The sequence below is a fragment of the Ornithodoros turicata genome, chromosome 2 (genome assembly GCF_037126465.1).
Source record: "Ornithodoros turicata isolate Travis chromosome 2, ASM3712646v1, whole genome shotgun sequence".
Taxonomy (NCBI): Eukaryota; Metazoa; Arthropoda; class Arachnida; order Ixodida; family Argasidae; genus Ornithodoros; species Ornithodoros turicata.
This window is the reverse complement of record NC_088202.1, coordinates 5,007,470-5,026,463: the sequence shown is the minus strand read 5'-3', so window position 1 is coordinate 5,026,463 and position 18,994 is coordinate 5,007,470. Positions and strand designations below refer to the sequence as shown.

Genomic DNA, 18,994 nt, shown 5'->3' with positions numbered 1-18,994 from the left:
AAGCCACAGCGGTTGAAGAAGTATTTCTTTTCGCTTTTTTCTTTTATTTGTCAGATACAGCAAACAAACATTGGGTCACAGACACCGTTCGAGGCATGGTTCAAGGTCAGACCGTGAGATTGTGGAGGCCGCCCTCATTGAGGAATCCCTCAACAACGTTAGTCAAAAAGTCCGTCATTCTGTCCCCGCTCGAGCTCGCTTTTGTGTCGCGCTCCCTTCCGGAGTAGGTGGGTTGAGCAAATAAACTACAGTTGCCAGTTGAACGCTGGTCTGTCTGTGTCTGTTTTCTATCGCGTTCCTTATCGTGATGATTGTTACTGCTGTTCTGTTGTGTGGCGGCAATGATTATGAGCACAGCGGAACACTAAGCGTTGCTTCAGTTCACGCTTCAAAACGATTGCCGCATTGTTTTGGCCACTAATTCACCCATTGTTTCGATTAGCAACTCTGTTAGTCATTCAGTTAATGTCTCATTCAGCTGGAGTTGTGTTCTTGCCGATACGTTGTCCGACACATTCCAGTGAAATCTATTTCAATGCCGTCGCTGGCATGTCGCGGCAGCAGACGTTGACCACAAATAAACCATACCTCTGCCTCCTCTGCCATAAACCTCTGCCATAAAACCACCGCAATTTATGATCAACTCACCAATCGTCGAGGTGAAGAACGGGGGGGGGGGATTTATTGGCAGAAAAAAAAAGAAAAAAAGAAAGGGGAAAGGTCAGCCATGCAGCACGCCGGCTTGCTATTCCCTAAAAAAAGGAAAGGGAAAATATAAACAAGAGAAAAGGAAATAAGAAAAAGATAAATGAATAAAAGATCAAAAGAAAAAAAGATAAATGAATGAATGAAAACAAGAAAAATTTAAAAAGACACTCGGCTCACAGGGATCCCAGGAGGCCCGTGTCACACACAAAGCGGAGGAGCGCTTTTGTGACTCTCCACTGGTTAGCTCGCTGCACAGGGCCAAGGAGTGTTGCCAGAGAAACGTCTGTCCGTCCGTCCGTGCACCCAAGCTCTGAGAGGTGTTGCCAGAGCACAGCCCGCTGATGGTGTTGACGCTGACAGTGCAGGAGCTGATGAGAGATATCGTCTTCTACGGCGCAGCAGGGGCAAGTGACAAACGGGAATTAGTCAGGGCAGGCTACGACAGGCAGACATGGACGACAGAGACACGCGAGTTGTTTGATTTCGTCCGAGCTGTCCCGGCGCCTGTTGTTTAGTGACCTACAACGCCTGTTAAGTTTGCACCCACCGTCATGTAAGGTGACCGTACGGCGTACAGCTCATCTTTCTGCATCTCTGCAGAGTCCCAATTTCCCACTCTGAAAGTGGCTACGATTGTCGATATTCCACAGGTACTTGGAAGTCCTGCATTACTCACCACTTGGTAGGGAGGAAGCAAGGAAAAAGAAACAAGAAAACCGGTCACCGCTGACCGCGACAGAAGCTCGGTCGCCCCTTTGAACAGTAATCACATCACCGAAGACGTTTTCTCCTCCTCCTCCTCGTTTGATCCTGCGGAGAGAGTCGAGCGGGAACGCGCAGGGCGATGTTCGAGTGTGAACATGAACATGATTAAGAACGCAGAGGGACAAGGAAGACACACACACACGGAGGCGTTCAACTAGTCCTTGTCCCTCTGCGTTCTTAATCATGTTCAGTCCCAGCGAACACGCTCTACACATTCTCGCATGTTCGAGTGTGTGTGTTTTTTCTCCGAAAAATATCGCACTCAGAGAAAATTTGTGTGTTAATCATGAAGTTAAGATACCTGCCTTCACAATGCGTCTGGAATTGATTTTTTTTTCTATGGCTTTCTGCGCTCCTTTAAATCGATTGGCCTCAACCGTAGAACGGTTCCCCGCGAAATACTCATGACCAGAATTCAGGGACACCTCCTTTGATGCAGGTTCTGCCTGTAGTATAATAATGTGACTCTTTAGCGATGTTGTCACTCGTATAAAATCGCTTCTAACTGGCGCTGCTCCGCAGAGGAGAAAAACACGACTGCTCTCTTAGGAAGACAGACGAACACTACTTTATTGTACAGCAGACAGATATAGAAGGGCGTACATTGGGAGATATCACCAAGTCCAATTCGGTTAAAGTCACGTTCCAGGCCCCAACCTGCCGCGTATTCGGTTACATACGCGGTCTCCTGTTTATGTTTGGCCCTTAAGGGGTCGTCTAACAAATGTCCGTTCGATTCGTTCGTTGTTCTGTTTTCGTATCATCCTCTCCCCCCCCCCCCCCAAATGAGTTTGATAACTCATTTCTTCTACAGACATTCCAATGGGAAGAGTAACTGCACTGGTCTTCGTGTGATACGACCAGACGGCAACTTGATGACACAGGAACGAACTTGGCCGTCCCTTCCCTTGTAGAGCTCCAGTATTCGAACTAATTTCCACAAGTGACGTGAAATCTTGTCTTCATGTAGGAGAGCTAGGTCCCCCTCCTTGATCCCCACTGGGTTGTTCACTGTGGCAACGTGGGCATATTTCAACTCCAGCAGATATTCGCGTCTCCATAGTCGCCAAAATTGGTCGGCCACAGTTTGGAGGTGTCTCCATCGCTTTCTTAGCTCTGCTGCAGTCGATGGCATAATAGTGCTGGGTGGTGGCGAAGGTAGTGTAGTCAAAGTACGCCCGATCAAAAGGTGTGCCAGGGTCAGTGCACTTGGCTCGGTCGGTGAGGTGAAGAGGTAGGTTAGTGGACGAGAGTTAACGGTTGCCTCCGCTTCATGCAAGACAGTTGTCATCTCCTCAAATGTCAAGCATTGTCGTCCGAGAACTCGTCGGAGGCACTGCTTTACAGTTCTAACCATCCTCTCCCAAAATCCGCCCCACCAGGCGGCACGTTCAACGATGTATTTCCAGTGTATCCGGTGTTCGGAAGCGAAGTTTTGTACCTCTTCGTTTCGGATAACGTTCCAAAAATTGCGGATGTCACGGTCCGCTCCCTTGAATGTGAGGGCGTTATCGCTGTACACTGTTGAGGGCACTCCTCTTCGTGAAATGAAGCGTCGAAACGCCATTACGAATGCTTTAGAAGTCAGGTTGGACACCAGTTCAAGGTGGACGGCCCTTCAGGTGGCACAGGTGAACAGAGCTATGTATGATTTCACCTGTGTGTCGCTCACCTTTACATATAGTGGGCCGGCAAAATCGATTCCAGTGGTGTCAAAGGGATGTCTCCGCTCAAGTCGATCGGCAGGTAGAGGCGCAGTGGGCGCTGTTGCATGGCATGCCCGAAAGCGGGCGCATACTCTGCATTGGTTTATGACTGTTTTTACCAGTTGCCTGGCTCGAGTGATCCACCACTTTTCACGTATCTCCGACAGCGTGGCCTGGAGACCTCCGTGTAAAGTGCGACGATGTGCCGCCTCCACGATGTGTCGAGTTAGCTCATGCTCCTTTGGCAGCAGAATGGGGTGTTTGATGTCTTCGGATTCTTGAGCGTACTGCAGCCTTCCAGTGAGTCGCAGGAGTCCATTCCCGTCGACGTATGGCTGTAGCTCCGCTATCCTTGACGACTTAGTAGTGTAGTGCCAAGCCGTGGGAAAGGGCTAGCACCTCATCTGCGTAAGCATCGCTCTGTACTTGTTTGATGCAGAATATTTCGGCTCTGTCCATTTCCTCAGCGGTGAGTGGACCGTTCTTGAGGTTTCCTCGTCGGCAGTTTTCCGCAAACCGAAAGATCCATGCCGTGACTCGCAATATGCATTGGTAGTTGCTGTAATCTTTGGGATCCAACAGCAAGTCGGTTTTTGTCTGCACGTGGTTCACGGCGACGTCTTGTACTCGTTGCTCTTCTTGTACCATGTCGGGCTCTGTTTCCAGTGTACTCGTTGGTGGCCAGAGTTCGGGTGCATTGCGCATCCATTCTGGTCCGATGAACCACTGTTTGTATTCCGCCAGGACGTCCACTCTCAGTCCCCTAGTAAGAGCGTCGGCTGGGTTTGAAGCCCCAGGGCAGTGTCGCCATTGTGATGGGTCACTGTTGCTTTGGATCTCCGTGACACGGTTCTTGACGAACGGTTTCCACTTGCTAGAGTCTCCCTTGATCCAGCTGAGGACGATAGTGGAATCCGTCCAGTAGGTTGGTTCACCTGACATGATTTGCAGCGAATCACGCACGAGCTTGGCAATTCGAATTCGCTCAGTTCGAGACGTGGCAGAGTGAGCTTCTTGATGGGTGCCACGCGGGACTTTGCGAACAGCAGCCCCACCTTGACAGCTCCCAGGTCGTCTACCGTCCGTACGAAGACGCAGGCACCGTAGGCTTGGGGGCTGGCGTCGGTAAATATATGTACCTCTGCCGTGTAGCCGGTCCCATTCACAGGTGTAAGGCATCGTTCCAGTGAAATGATTCCGAGCTTCGGCAACTCCTCGTACCATGATTTCCATTCTTGTAACAAGTCATCTGGGAGCTCGGTGTCCCCCCCAGTCCAGTCCTCGCTCCCATATTCTCTGGAATAAAATATTCGCTCTGATTCTATAAGGAGCGAGGAAACCGAGCGGGTCAAAGATCTTGCCACATGTTTGCAACACGCTGCGCTTCGTCGGCGTTGCGGCGGTCATAGTGTCCAGTAGATGTTCGGCAGAAAACCTGAAGTTATCACCAGTTCTGTCCCAAACGATGCCAAGGACTTTTCTGTCTTCAGTATCTCCCAGCCGCTTGTTCACGTTGCAGTTGTCCGTGTTCGGCTCTTCGAAAACACTTTGCAGCTCCATGGCACTCGATGACCACTTGCTCAGCTTCATCCCTGCCCGTTGCATTATGGCCTGCGCTCCCGCGGTGATTCTCCTTGCTTTCTCCAGCGTATCGGCACCCATGTGCAGATCATCTACGTAAACGGAGATGGCCAAAGTGATGGCAATGTCCTCGTCGGGTCCTTTCGTGTTTTGCAGATTATGTTGCAGAGTAGCCGCAAGCAGAGATGGGCTCGCGGAAGTCCTGAAAGGCACGCGGGTCATTCTCCAATGTTCAAGTGCTGGCAATGGGGCACCAGGAAAAGGCGGGCTGGAGAACCAGAGAAAGCGCAATGCATCTCTATCTGATGGTCTGATGCTGATTTGCAGGAATGCTTTCTGAATGTCTGCCGTAATCGCAATCTTGTACATGCGGAAGTGCAGCAAAATGGGTATCAGATCGGAATTAAGTTTTGGACCCTTTTCAAGATGGTCGCTCGAGGACGTGGCTGCGTGACCGTGAGACGAGGCGTCGAAGACGACCCGTAATCTTGTGGAAGTGGAACTGTCGCGGATCACCGCTCTATGTGGCCTGTAGTAGCACGTGCAGTCCGAATCCCGCGCGTCGACAGTTGCCCTTTCTGCGTGGTCGTTTTTGGTGTAGGCCCTTATGGCGTCGTCGTACTGCCTCACGCTGCCATCTCGCCGTAGCCGCCGCACGAGACTCTGTAGCCTGCATTTCGCCACCTCGAGGTTATCGGGCAAGGTGGCCATCCCTGCTTTCCATGGCAGAGCAACTTGGTATCGACCATCGGCGAACGTGATATTTTCCTGGAATTCCTCCATGGCGGATGAATCGATTAGCGTATTGTTCTTTTCATCGTCGACAATTCCCACGCTCTCCAACTCCCAGAATCGTTTCAGATAGTCCGGTGGGGGTTTCTCTGTTACACCCACACGCAACACGCACGCAGCAGTTGTTCTGTCGATGCCGAGGTGGGCAGATAACGTCGTTGGTCCCTGAAACGTCCATCCAAAAACTGTCGAGATTGCCACCAACTTGTCGTTGTCCTTGCTTCGGCAGACTTCACCACTCAGCAGCCGCCACATGTGGTCGCACCCAATCAAAACGCTGATTCCAGATTCGCCGGGAATATTTGGGCACGTCACCTCGCCTGCAATGAATCCGGCGGAACGAACGTATGAATTCATTATCCTTCGGTGTGGCAGTGAGGTCTTTACAGATAGATGGGATCGTCAGGGCCTCGATGATGTACGCTTCGGAGTTGTATTGGCTATGGAGCACTAGCTGCACAATCTTCACCTTTACCACTGGTCTTCTAGCGGTGGTGTCGTTGGCAAAGGTAATGAGTTGCAGTGACGCTTCCCCCACCACCTTGAGCTTGAGTCTTTTCGCTACATCGTCGCGCACGAAGGTACGCTGGCTACCTCCGTCGATTAGACCCCGGAGATACGTGGTCTTTGAACCGGAGGTTAACCATGCTCGAAACGTTTGCAGTAGGACGTTGGAGTCCTGCCCTACTGGGGCAGTATTTATCGCTACAATATTTGTACTCTCCACTTGACTTTCGTTTTTCTCGCCTGTCTCAGGTGGGGAGCACATGGACGAAGCATACCGTTTTCCGCAGTGATCGCAAGTAATCCTTGCACGACAGTCCTTCGAGCGATGGCCTCTTTTTGTGCATCTAAAGCAGAGCATATTTTTTGCTAACTTGTTCTTCTTTTCGGAGGGAGAGAGGCGGCCTTGGCACTGTGGCGCTGCGTGATCGGAAGCGTCGCAGAAGAAGCACTTGCTCTACAACTGCACGCCGTTCTGCAGCACTGCACCCGTTGGAATAAAGCTGCTCGATTTTTTGTCGGATCCATTGCTTTGTTTGGATTTTGGTTCCGGTCTCGTACTCCTGAGCGTTCCCGACTCTCAATTTAAATGCGAAGGAAATTCAGTACCTTTGCTAGTTCCTCGTCTGCTTCGGACTCCGATCCGCTGGTCGATTCTTGTTCGTCGGTCGACGTATACCTGGCCAACCGATGATACTCAACCACCATATCCTGCGGCAGCGACGTAAACAGAATGTCCACCATCATTGAGGCGTAACTTTCACTTGAAACGCCGAGGGCGCGCAGTCCGCGTACGTGGTTCTGGACGTGGTCGTACAACTTTCTCAGTCCGTGTACGTCGCCGGTTGATCTCATGGCAGGCAGATTGCGAAGCTTGGACAAATGTTCCCTCTCGATGCGGTCCGATCTCCGAATCGCTCCTTCAGGATCTCTATGGCGTCATCATAACATGACTCCGTAGCCTGAAGTCCCACGATGGCTGAAGCAGCCGATCCTCGGAGTAATGAACGCAGGTAACTTCTCAGCCTTCGCAAGGGTGGTGTTGTCGTGTATGGTCGTCTTGTAGTGCTCCCAAAATGCTTGCCAGCGTGTTAACTCGCCAGCAAAGCACTGCAGCTGTAGTTTCGGGAGCTTAGCTCCAGCGCGTGGTCTTTCCGCTCCTGATGATGTGGGCACAGACGGGTTCTGAGTTCTCGGTTGCTCGGTGACCTGCATGTCGGCAATCCTCGTTCGAAGTTCCGCTATAGCACCATGAGCTTCGTCCTCGTAGACGATGATGGTTGGGTACTCTTCCTGGAGCTCATCTGGTTTAAGTAGTGGTTCAACATCTTTGTTAATCTGTCGTAACTCTGTATCGTTAGAGATGAGTCGGGCGAGTAGGCTCTCTAGCATTGTCTTGTGGACGTTGTCTTGTGCTCGAAGTTCCGCCAGCTCATTGACCAGTTTCGTAACTTGTGCTCGTCGCGCGGCTCTTTTGCTCTTTATGCGGTCCATGTCGTCTAGATGCAGTTGGCCTTTCTGATTGCAGCGCAGTTAGTCCCGGGTTTCGGCACCATGTAGTATATTAATGTGACTCTTTAGCGATGTTGTCACTCGTATAAAATCGCTTCTAACTGGCGCTGCTCCGCAGAGGAGAAAAACACGACTGCTCTCTTAGGAAGACAGACGAACACTACTTTATTGTACAACAGACAGAAATAGAAGTGCATACATTGGGAGATATCACGAAGTCCAATTCGGTTAAAGTCACCTTTCAGGCCCCAACCCGCCGCGTATTCGGTTACATACGCGGCCTCCTGTTTGTCTGGCCCTTAAGGGGTCGTCTAACAAATGTCCGTTCGATTCGTTCGTTGTTTTGTTTTTGTGTCACTGCCTGATAGCAGAAGACCGTGTAGAAAAGCCAACTTGAAAGAAAAGTATGAGGTGAGGAGGAAGGAAGATGGAAAAAGGCTTGGGCAGACGAGAAAGAGAATTTGTACAAGATATCGCGCGCGGAGCCTGGCTATCAGCGGCAATTGCTAATGCAGAATGTGAACGTGATAATCAGCTCTGATAACTTTTGCAAAGCCTTTCTTTGCTGTACTGCTGCTCAGAATTCTGGGCTGCTACTCGTAGCGTGTGGAACGGGATGACCGGCACTCGTAAGGCTGGTTAATATCCAGTTTTGTTTTCTGTGTGGGAAATGGTGATGCTGTCTACGATGAGAAATGTGCGTCCTGGGGCGACTTCTAAGGAGACTTGCCGGTGTATGTGTGACAGCGTTGGAAAAAAACTCAAATTATGATGAAACAAAATTATACTCTGTAGTATACGAAGATGAATTCAGTAGCTGCACTTCGCTTTGGTACTTGTACCTTGTTACTCGTTATCACTGTATCATGCAGTCCAGTTTGTTCTTGGTCTTATCATGAGGACATTTCAATGCTTAATTCCAAATTTTGCATGTTACAGTCTCTTCCCGCCACCATCAAGAAGGTTTGTCGGTTATCAACACCCTCCCCTAAAAAATGAAAACAAACAAACAAACAAGCGGAATAGTGCTTATTTTCAGAACATCTATAGGTGGCAGCAGAGTCACGCTCGACACAAAAAGTGATTGGTAAACCAACACCTCCTAGATAGCGTCGGGCCTGCGCGCTTACGTCATCTATGAAGGTCTTTCCTGCTTTGCGATCTGCTTCGAGCTTTCTTCTCGTTCGCTCTTTCATTTACTTCAATGCAGCATCCACAATAGTAACAGCTTGCCTTCCTGCGTGACGTAGGGTGCGGGCCTTCTCCTTATCTTGGAGGTGATGACTGTTGAGTAAACTCTGCTCAAATAAGTCGAGAAACCGAGAAAAAGGAAGAAAGGTGCAATCGCAAACTGTGGTGATAAGATGGCAGAGAGCAACGGACGTCATATCAAAGTTTCCTTTCACCGCACCAAGAGTAGAGTCGCGCAAACGCCCGTGATGTTTCCCGCAGATAATCGCCATTCTTCTGGAATTTTTGCGGGCGTCTAATTCGCTTTATTGTGAAATGAGGTCAACATTATAGAAAATTTTAGCAAACCGTTCATAACGTGTCTTGCCTGAACGTGGCTTGCCAGTGGATAAGATTCTGGGTCTTACATAACTGCAAATTGGCACCGACAACCATGATAACCTTACAAACGGTCTGCTAAAACTGCTTTTATGCGCTTGCTATTGATAACCTGAAATACGAGACTTCAACTAGCACGCATCGACAGTTATCGCAGTCCCATATGAAGACACTTTGTAATATGCGAAAAGCGGTAAAGAAAAACACGGATGCAAGTACAAGTTTTCTCACCCGTCGGATGGACTGTAATGCTTAATCCGCAGTCTCCGTGGGACGTGCATGACTTGACATGACAGTTTGATTAAAATGCATGCGAAGTCGTGTGAGTTCGAACGAGAGCACATTCTTAAGGGTGAACAAAAACAAATCAAAAATGAAACAAGAATTCCGTCCCCACGCGCCTTGCTGTTGTAACGATGGCGGTTAAAGATGCTCTGTCTGCTGTTGTTCTGCATTCTGCAAAGCGCGGGGTGATATACGTTTATTTCGAAAAGGTCAGTCTGACCGAAGGTCGGCTTGCTATTCCTAAAACAAAAACATAGCACAAAGATCAAGCAAGACCGAATATAAGATAACGAGGATGGGGTGAAGTGTAGATGACATGAAAGGTCAACTCATAATTTGTTCATGTGACTACTTTCTATAACGATGTAGTAGAGTCTGATGCAATGAAAAGTGATCTACCTTTCACATACTAGTCATGTCATGTCATAGTGCCTAATAATAGGCCATCCAGGATGAAAATTGTGATGCTTTTGCCTTGCCGTAATCTTAAAACTCCCGTCATAAAAAAGAAGAAAGACACGACCCTCAGATCGAACCAGGGAACATGAAACCTAGAATTGACATCTGCATCACTGAACCGCAAGCCGAGAATGTTGTCATCGTGAGGGACCAAGACGCAACCGCTTTGGAACGCGCACCCAGCGGCCGTTACGGCTTTCGTCGTGTAAAAAAAAAAAAAACTACGTTGGTAATAAATCTCCACATTTCCTGAGAAAAATTTGAACGCCTAATTCCAGATTTGTAGAGCAGAACCCTGAGAAGTCTAGTCAGCAAGAATCGAAACAGTAGTACATTTCTGTGCTGTTGCACAGAAATTGTTGTGCCTGTTGCTGTCACCTTCAAGAATGAAGATACAGACGCTTCGCAGGCCACACTGATCTTGTCAACACTTCTTTGGTCGTGGGAACAACATTGGAGCGGCCCGCAGTTGGGCACAAAGTTGCAAAGCGTAAGAGACAACTTCACCTTTCATCTCAGACATGGGCATTTTCTGCAGAACCCATTGTTTTGGCCAAGTACGAGAAAAATAGCGCACCAATGCATACTGCTACGAAGCCAACACGGCTAAAATAAGTCCTCCAGGAATAAAACTGTGACGTTCTTGCGCTTCCATTCCACTTGTACGCCATCGAAGGGCTTCCTACAACAACACCCATGTGTGCGCATTTCTCTCTAAAGGTCAGGGTCAACAGATACTGTAACAAAACCAGATGGGATGCATTGCTTCAGTGGAGGCAGCGAGTACGCCGGTCAAGCCAACTTTAAGGAGCTGTGTCCCGCACTTCTGGGGATGCTTTGGGAAGTTATTATCAGTGTGTGCAATATAATTACGTGAACACGCTCTGTTGTGTTGTCAGATGTTCATAAAACCGAACGGAATTGGCGATAAACAAAAAGTCTACTTATACAATGTTCTCAAATACGTTAACACAAACGAATTCATCGAACAGCGACATCTTAATAATTAATATGACAAGAGATAACGCTTCAAAATTCGTGTTCCACCCGCGGGTGCATAATGTACCAACCATGCTCTCAAAACTATAACTCAAGAAATGAGGTCAAAAGCAGATACTAAATCTAAATAAGCAGAGAAAAGGTCAACTGATGCATAACAGGAACTTCCCTGCTACACGCCGCTGCAAAGCGGAGAAGCCACTTTGACTGTTTTCGAAATTTTATCATCTGAGCCAAGTTCGTCGCACAAGGGAACCGCAGAGGATTGAGTGACTCTGGCACTTATTCTAAATGTTGAATCTAGCGGTACCTACAATGCATATCCACGGGAATATTACAGTGCATCATAGATTACCAGAAATATTAAGCGACGAAATCGTTTCCTTCGTGAAAATCTCCATACCTCCCGTGTATTAACAGTCCGAAAAGCGGGATGTCTAGGGAACCAAAGGTCTTTCATCTACCGGGTGTTTCCGTTAAATCCCCGGGCAATATAATTCGCGAACCGGTGCACCAATCGAATAACTTTCCTTTTTACAAGTATCTGTCCAATACCGCCTACAAGATGCGCACCGCGTGAATGAGCGGGAGGCGCTCGTTATTTAAATAAAAATTCAAATGAGTTTCGTGAAAAAAGGTAACCTCTAAAGCAGGGCGCCGTCGGCATTAAAATGGGTACTACCCCTTCTGGGACCTTCCGTAGATTCCTTTTAGAAAAAAATCTGCAACCGAAGCGGGTCACTTGTTGCAGTAATTAATTGGTTTCGGTTTACATATTTTTGTCGCGGCTGGTCGCCGTGAAGCGCAAAAGGACGCTCTTTCACTCCCATGACCACCAATGAATTACGTCCTTACACCAATGAATTACGTCCTTTTGCGCTTCGCCGCGACCAGCCGCGACAAAAGTACTTAAACCGAAACCAATTAATTACTGCAACAAATGACCCGCTTCGGTGGCAGATATCTCTCTAAAAGGCGTCCACTGAAGGTCCCAAAAGGGGTAGTACCCATTTTAATGCCGACGGCGCTCTGCTTTAGAAGTTAGCTTTATTTCACGAAACTCATTTGAATTTTTATTTAAAGAATGAGCGCCTCCCGCTCATCCACGCGGTGCGCATCTTGTCGGCGGTATTGGACAGATACTTGTAAAAAAGAAAGTTATTCGATTGGTGCACCGGTTCGCGAATTATTTAGCCCGGGGATTTAACTGAAACACCCAGTATAACGCTATTTTTCGTTTGTATAAGCTTAGTATAGATGTCAAAACGTGTATCCTCGGGAATATTACGATACCCTGGATAGAATAGCTGCGACAGCACTTTTCTATTGTCTTTTGGCGGTAAGTTTCACTCAACTTGCGCCCTGGACGTGAGAGGGCGCAAGGCGTCACTGTCCACGAAAGCTGGGGATGAGGTGTGAATGCGCCACGCGCAGCGGTTGCTGCGCTCTCAAACGCGCTCCCAACGAATTAGTTTACGTATTATATGACGTAGAGCCGTGCACGGGCCCACGACGCGGCCCGACAAAGTACGCCAGCACAGCGGTCAGCTCCGGGCCCGGGCGGACAAACATGTTTACAAGAGTCCGGGTTACGCAGCTAATTCGGCACGATGGAGGACTATTGGTTCATATCATCACGGGCTTGCGTCATTCCTGTGCATAAACAAAAAAAAAAGAACGCTGCATTATTCGACCCTCTACAACCTTCTGAAGGCCACTTCACATTGCTCCTGACTCCTCACATATTTCACAGTGACATGCGCAAAGCTTGGTGAAAGGGTGAGGATTGGGAGAAGCAGTTTGTCGACAAAATCCTCTACATCCAGAAAAACTTGTAGTGTAACGATAACGCACTTGCCGTCGTGCGTTTTGGATTTAATTTGGTCTCGTCCTCTAGCGTTGTTGTATGGGCCTTGCCTTCTCTTCTTATCAATTTACTTACAAATTTGTTTGATAAGCGCTAGAAACGCGTAAGTCACGGCTGTAAATGCTAGGCGGGGCTACATTCACTGAGTCCCCTTGCCGAGCCGGGCGCGTCTCTACTCCACCAGGGCGGGCCGTGTAAAACCTGGAAGGCCCAGGCCGTGGTCGAGTCGGGTCGAAACGGCCGTCATCGGCTGGGAGTGCACGATCAACTTGTAAACATATTCTCCAGGTGCAACCACAGAGCTTCGGCTAATTTCCTTTTGTATATGCACTTGCTGGCTTGCACTGCGGCCTCCACAGGTGTAGCTGTCACAGTGGAACACTGATGACTCGCTAAGACATGGACGAAGGTGGCTTTTTTATTTTCCATAGATGATGCCCACGTCTCCTTTCAAAACACCACGGAGGGAGGCAAGGGGGAGCCGGCCCTTCATATATTGGAGAACAGCCCCTTGATAACGCGGTCCGTCTCCGGCTAGGCCGTGTCCTTGAATGCGCGGCCAATAAAACGGTCGCCGAGGCAGTATCCTTTGCGGTGCCTGTTCCCGGGAACATTTTCTATTCACAACTGTGTATTGAAGGCACTATCGGGTCTGCTGGTGCAGCATTGGTCCTGTTTGTGTAATTGTGAAGTTTCAGCGTTTACATATAAGCTGATAGTATATAACTGTATAGTTACTGGTAAAACACTGGCCACAAAATTTTGAACGCAATTATGTGTTGAAAGTAAACAGGGGCTGCACAGAATTTGTATAGAATTTCAGCCCACTTCGCCCCCCCCCCCCAACATTTCTGTATACTCTTTCTCTACAATCTATATACATTTTCTTTTTTTGTATTGGACAGTCCTGGAAATAATTTCTCCTCAATCAACCAAATTTCTCAAAAGGGAATAAAAGGACATCTGTGCACATTTTCTAATCACGGTCTATACAATACTGTTTTTGATTGGGTGTTAGCGCCGCGAAGCAACTGTGGCTATGAGCAGCGTACAGATGTGGACAGACGGAGAGACGAAGGAGTGTGGTAGAGGGGGATTAGTATGCGTCCTGGGCCGACTTCAGGGGGAACCGTGCCGACATTCGTCTGGAAAGTCTTCGGAAAACCCAGGGAAAACCTCAGACAGCACAGCCGGCGGTAGGATTCGAACCCACCACCTCCCAGTCTTCAGTACGACCTTGGTTACCACCAACGAGCGGACGCCTTAGCCCACTCGGCCAAGCCGCTGATCTATACAATATGTATATGTAGATTTGACTACCCGTTTTCAATGCATACTGGTCACCAGGTATTCAAAGGAATTATGTTGAAAATAAATAAGGGCTACATGGAATTTGTATACAAAATCAGCAACTCTACCTACATTGCTGCGTACTATTTCTATAGAGTGTACACTTTTTTTTTTTTTTGTAGGGGATGGAGGTGAGGTTGTACAAATTGCTGTGCTCAAGTCTCAGCGGATCTCGCCTTCACTTCCTCGGGTAGGTACTATATGTACGTGGGACTGTAGAATAATTGTTTGTATCAAAGAAAGGTCCATAACCACCGCAGGATACCGCAGTCAGTTCTCTCAGGGTAGCTTCCATGTCCTTCTGTCTTCTTTTTAAAGACCTACCTTCGAGGCTTTTGTTTGCAGCGGCCGAACACGTTTTTGGAAGTAAATCAGATGGGACTCCAGATGATGGCGCAGTATTCCAACTCAGGCAATACGAGAGTTTATAGAGCGCGCAGAAGCCATGACACGGCATACCTGACGTTCCAGGTTTTCGCAATAGTCCGAAAAATTCAAAAAACATACGCCGGTCAAATATTTAAAGCTATTCGGACTTAATCCGCTTTTGGAGGTTCATGCAATCGAGAGCTGAGCACGGAAAGCCATACACTGGTGAGTGGATGGCAGCGTTAGTTGGCTTTCGTGTCTAGATTGCCTGGCATCGCGGGTTAGCAGATCTTAGAATAAGGGAGGGTGAATGACGAAAGACACCGAGTTTTTTGGAGAAATATAAAACGCCCAAGAACAACTCTCCGGATACGCCCAAAAAGTAAACTCCGAACAGAACCCTAGACATACCACTTGACGTCATGGCTGCGTAATCCCCTCAGCCAGTTTGCCCTTTTACAAACACAGTCGGTGTTCGTCTAACAGTCGCACTCCATTCAATAGCACAGGCCGAGGAGCTGCGCCTTAGTAACTTCCTGCATTGGCGTGTTGTGGGCTCTGTATGCAGCTTGTGTCATACACGCTCCATGAACCGAAAGCAGTACTTGTAAGCCTTCGAGAGGTGTGTGTGTGTGTTTTCTTTTTCTTTTTCTTGTAGTTGCACAAGGAAGAACAAGACGAAGAAAAAAGGACGTAATTCATTGGTGTAAGGACGTAATTCATTGGTGGTCATGGGAGTGAAAGAGCGTCCTTTTGCGCTTCACGGCGACCAGCCGCGACAAAAATATGTAAACCGAAACCAATTAATTACTGCAACAAGTGACCCGCTTCGGTTGCAGATTTTTTTCTAAAAGGAATCTACGGAAGGTCCCAGAAGGGGTAGTACCCATTTTAATGCCGACGGCGCCCTGCTTTAGAGGTTAGCTTTTTTCACGAAACTCATTTGAATTTTTATTTAAATAACGAGCGCCTCCCGCTCATTCACGCGGTGCGCATCTTGTAGGCGGTATTGGACAGATACTTGTAAAAAGGAAAGTTATTCGATTGGTGCACCGGTTCGCGAATTATATTGCCCGGGGATTTAACGGAAACACCCGGTAGATGAAAGACCTTTGGTTCCCTAGACATCCCGCTTTTCGGACTGTTAATACACGGGAGGTATGGGGATTTTCACGAAGGAAACGATTTCGTCGCTTAATATTTCTGGTAATCTATGATGCACTGTAATATTCCCGTGGATATGCATTGTAGGTACCGCTAGATTCAACATTTAGAATAAGTGCCAGAGTCACTCAATCCTCTGCGGTTCCCTTGTGCGACGAACTTGGCTCAGATGATAAAATTTCGAAAACAGTCAAAGTGGCTTCTCCGCTTTGCAGCGGCGTGTAGCAGGGAAGTTCCTGTTATGCATCAGTTGACCTTTTCTCTGCTTATTTAGATTTAGTATCTGCTTTTGACCTCATTTCTTGAGTTATAGTTTTGAGAGCATGGTTGGTACATTATGCACCCGCGGGTGGAACACGAATTTTGAAGCGTTATCTCTTGTCATATTAATTATTAAGATGTCGCTGTTCGATGAATTCGTTTGTGTTAACGTATTTGAGAACATTGTATAAGTAGACTTTTTGTTTATCGCCAATTCCGTTCGGTTTTATGAACATCTGACAACACAACAGAGCGTGTTCACGTAATTATATTGCACACACTGATAATAACTTCCCAAAGCATCCCCAGAAGTGCGGGACACAGCTCCTTAAAGTTGGCTTGACCGGCGTACTCGCTGCCTCCACTGAAGCAATGCATCCCATCTGGTTTTGTTACAGTATCTGTTGACCCTGACCTTTAGAGAGAAATGCGCACACATGGGTGTTGTTGTAGGAAGCCCTTCGATGGCGTACAAGTGGAATGGAAGCGCAAGAACGTCACAGTTTTATTCCTGGAGGACTTATTTTAGCCGTGTTGGCTTCGTAGCAGTATGCATTGGTGCGCTATTTTTCTCGTACTTGGCCAAAACAATGGGTTCTGCAGAAAATGCCCATGTCTGAGATGAAAGGTGAAGTTGTCTCTTACGCTTTGCAACTTTGTGCCCAACTGCGGGCCGCTCCAATGTTGTTCCCACGACCAAAGAAGTGTTGACAAGATCAGTGTGGCCTGCGAAGCGTCTGTATCTTCATTCTTGAAGGTGACAGCAACAGGCACAACAATTTCTGTGCAACAGCACAGAAATGTACTACTGTTTCGATTCTTGCTGACTAGACTTCTCAGGGTTCTGCTCTACAAATCTGGAATTAGGCGTTCAAATTTTTCTCAGGAAATGTGGAGATTTATTACCAACGTAGTTTTTTTTTTTTTTTTTTACACGACGAAAGCCGTAACGGCCGCTGGGTGCGCGTTCCAAAGCGGTTGCGTCTTGGTCCCTCACGATGACAACATTCTCGGCTTGCGGTTCAGTGATGCAGATGTCAATTCTAGGTTTCATGTTCCCTGGTTCGATCTGAGGGTCGTGTCTTTCTTCTTTTTTATGACGGGAGTTTTAAGATTACGGCAAGGCAAAAGCATCACAATTTTCATCCTGGATGGCCTATTATTAGGCACTATGACATGACATGACTAGTATGTGAAAGGTAGATCACTTTTCATTGCATCAGACTCTACTACATCGTTATAGAAAGTAGTCACATGAACAAATTATGAGTTGACCTTTCATGTCATCTACACTTCACCCCATCCTCGTTTCTTATATTCGGTCTTGCTTGATCTTTGTGCTATGTTTTTGTTTTAGGAATAGCAAGCCGACCTTCGGTCAGGCTGACCTTTTCGAAATAAACGTATATCACCCCGCGCTTTGCAGAATCCAGAACAACAGCAGACAGAGCATCTTTAACCGCCATCGTTACAACAGCAAGGCGCGTGGGGACGGAATTCTTGTTTCATTTTTGATTTGTTTTTGTTCACCCTTAAGAATGTGCTCTCGTTCGAACTCACACGACTTCGCATGCATTTTAATCAAACTGTCATGTCAAGTCATGCACGTCCCACGGAGACTGCGGATTAAGCATTACAGTGCATCCGACGGGTGAGAAAACTTGTACTTGCATCCGTGTTTTTCTTTACCGCTTTTCGCATATTACAAAGTGTCTTCATATGGGACTGCGATAACTGTCGATGCGTGCTAGTTGAAGTCTCGTATTTCAGGTTATCAATAGCAAGCGCATAAAAGCAGTTTTAGCAGACCGTTTGTAAGGTTATCATGGTTGTCGGTGCCAATTTGCAGTTATGTAAGACCCAGAATCTTATCCACTGGCAAGCCACGTTCAGGCAAGACACGTTATGAACGGTTTGCTAAAATTTTCTATAATGTTGACCTCATTTCACAATAAAGCGAATTAGACGCCCGCAAAAATTCCAGAAGAATGGCGATTATCTTATCTGCGGGAAACATCACGGGCGTTTGCGCGACTCTACTCTTGGTGCGGTGAAAGGAAACTTTGATATGACGTCCGTTGCTCTCTGCCATCTTATCACCACAGTTTGCGATTGCACCTTTCTTCCTTTTTCTCGGTTTCTCGACTTATTTGAGCAGAGTTTACTCAACAGTCATCACCTCCAAGATAAGGAGAAGGCCCGCACCCTACGTCACGCAGGAAGGCAAGCTGTTACTATTGTGGATGCTGCATTGAAGTAAATGAAAGAGCGAACGAGAAGAAAGCTCGAAGCAGATCGCAAAGCAGGAAAGACCTTCATAGATGACGTAAGCGCGCAGGCCCGACGCTATCTAGGAGGTGTTGGTTTACCAATCACTTTTTGTGTCGAGCGTGACTCTGCTGCCACCTATAGATGTTCTGAAAATAAGCACTATTCCGCTTGTTTGTTTGTTTGTTTTCATTTTTTAGGGGAGGGTGTTGATAACCGACAAACCTTCTTGATGGTGGCGGGAAGAGACTGTAACATGCAAAATTTGGAATTAAGCATTGAAATGTCCTCATGATAAGACCAAGAACAAACTGGACTGCATGATACAGTGATAACGAGTAACAAGGTACAAGTACCAAAGCGAAGTGCAGCTACTGAATTCATCTTCGTATACTACAGAGTATAATTTTGTTTCATCATAATTTGAGTTTTTTTCCAACGCTGTCACACATACACCGGCAAGTCTCCTTAGAAGTCGCCCCAGGACGCACATTTCTCATCGTAGACAGCATCACCATTTCCCACACAGAAAACAAAACTGGATATTAACCAGCCTTACGAGTGCCGGTCATCCCGTTCCACACGCTACGAGTAGCAGCCCAGTGACCGCCGCAACGCCGACGAAGCGCAGCGTGTTGCAAACATGTGGCAAGATCTTTGACCCGCTCGGTTTCCTCGCTCCTTATAGAATCAGAGCGAATATTTTATTCCAGAGAATATGGGAGCGAGGACTGGACTGGGGGGGGACACCGAGCTCCCAGATGACTTGTTACAAGAATGGAAATCATGGTACGAGGAGTTGCCGAAGCTCGGAATCATTTCACTGGAACGATGC

General features: G+C 47.6%; 2 protein-coding genes across 2 annotated transcripts; both read right to left on the bottom strand.

Moving 5' to 3' along the window:
- Positions 1-4,424: 4,424 nt before the first annotated feature.
- LOC135384262 (uncharacterized) lies at positions 4,425-6,911 on the bottom strand. Its single transcript, XM_064613473.1, has 3 exons — positions 6,666-6,911; positions 5,940-6,177; positions 4,425-5,872 (listed from the first exon to the last, which is right to left on the bottom strand). The coding sequence occupies exons 1-3, from the start codon at positions 6,909-6,911 to the stop codon at positions 4,425-4,427; spliced, it is 1,932 nt and encodes a 643-aa protein (XP_064469543.1).
- An 87-nt stretch (positions 6,912-6,998) lies between these two features.
- LOC135384261 (uncharacterized) lies at positions 6,999-7,550 on the bottom strand. Its single transcript, XM_064613472.1, has one exon. The coding sequence runs from the start codon at positions 7,548-7,550 to the stop codon at positions 6,999-7,001; it is 552 nt and encodes a 183-aa protein (XP_064469542.1).
- Between the last annotated feature and the right edge of the window lie 11,444 nt (positions 7,551-18,994).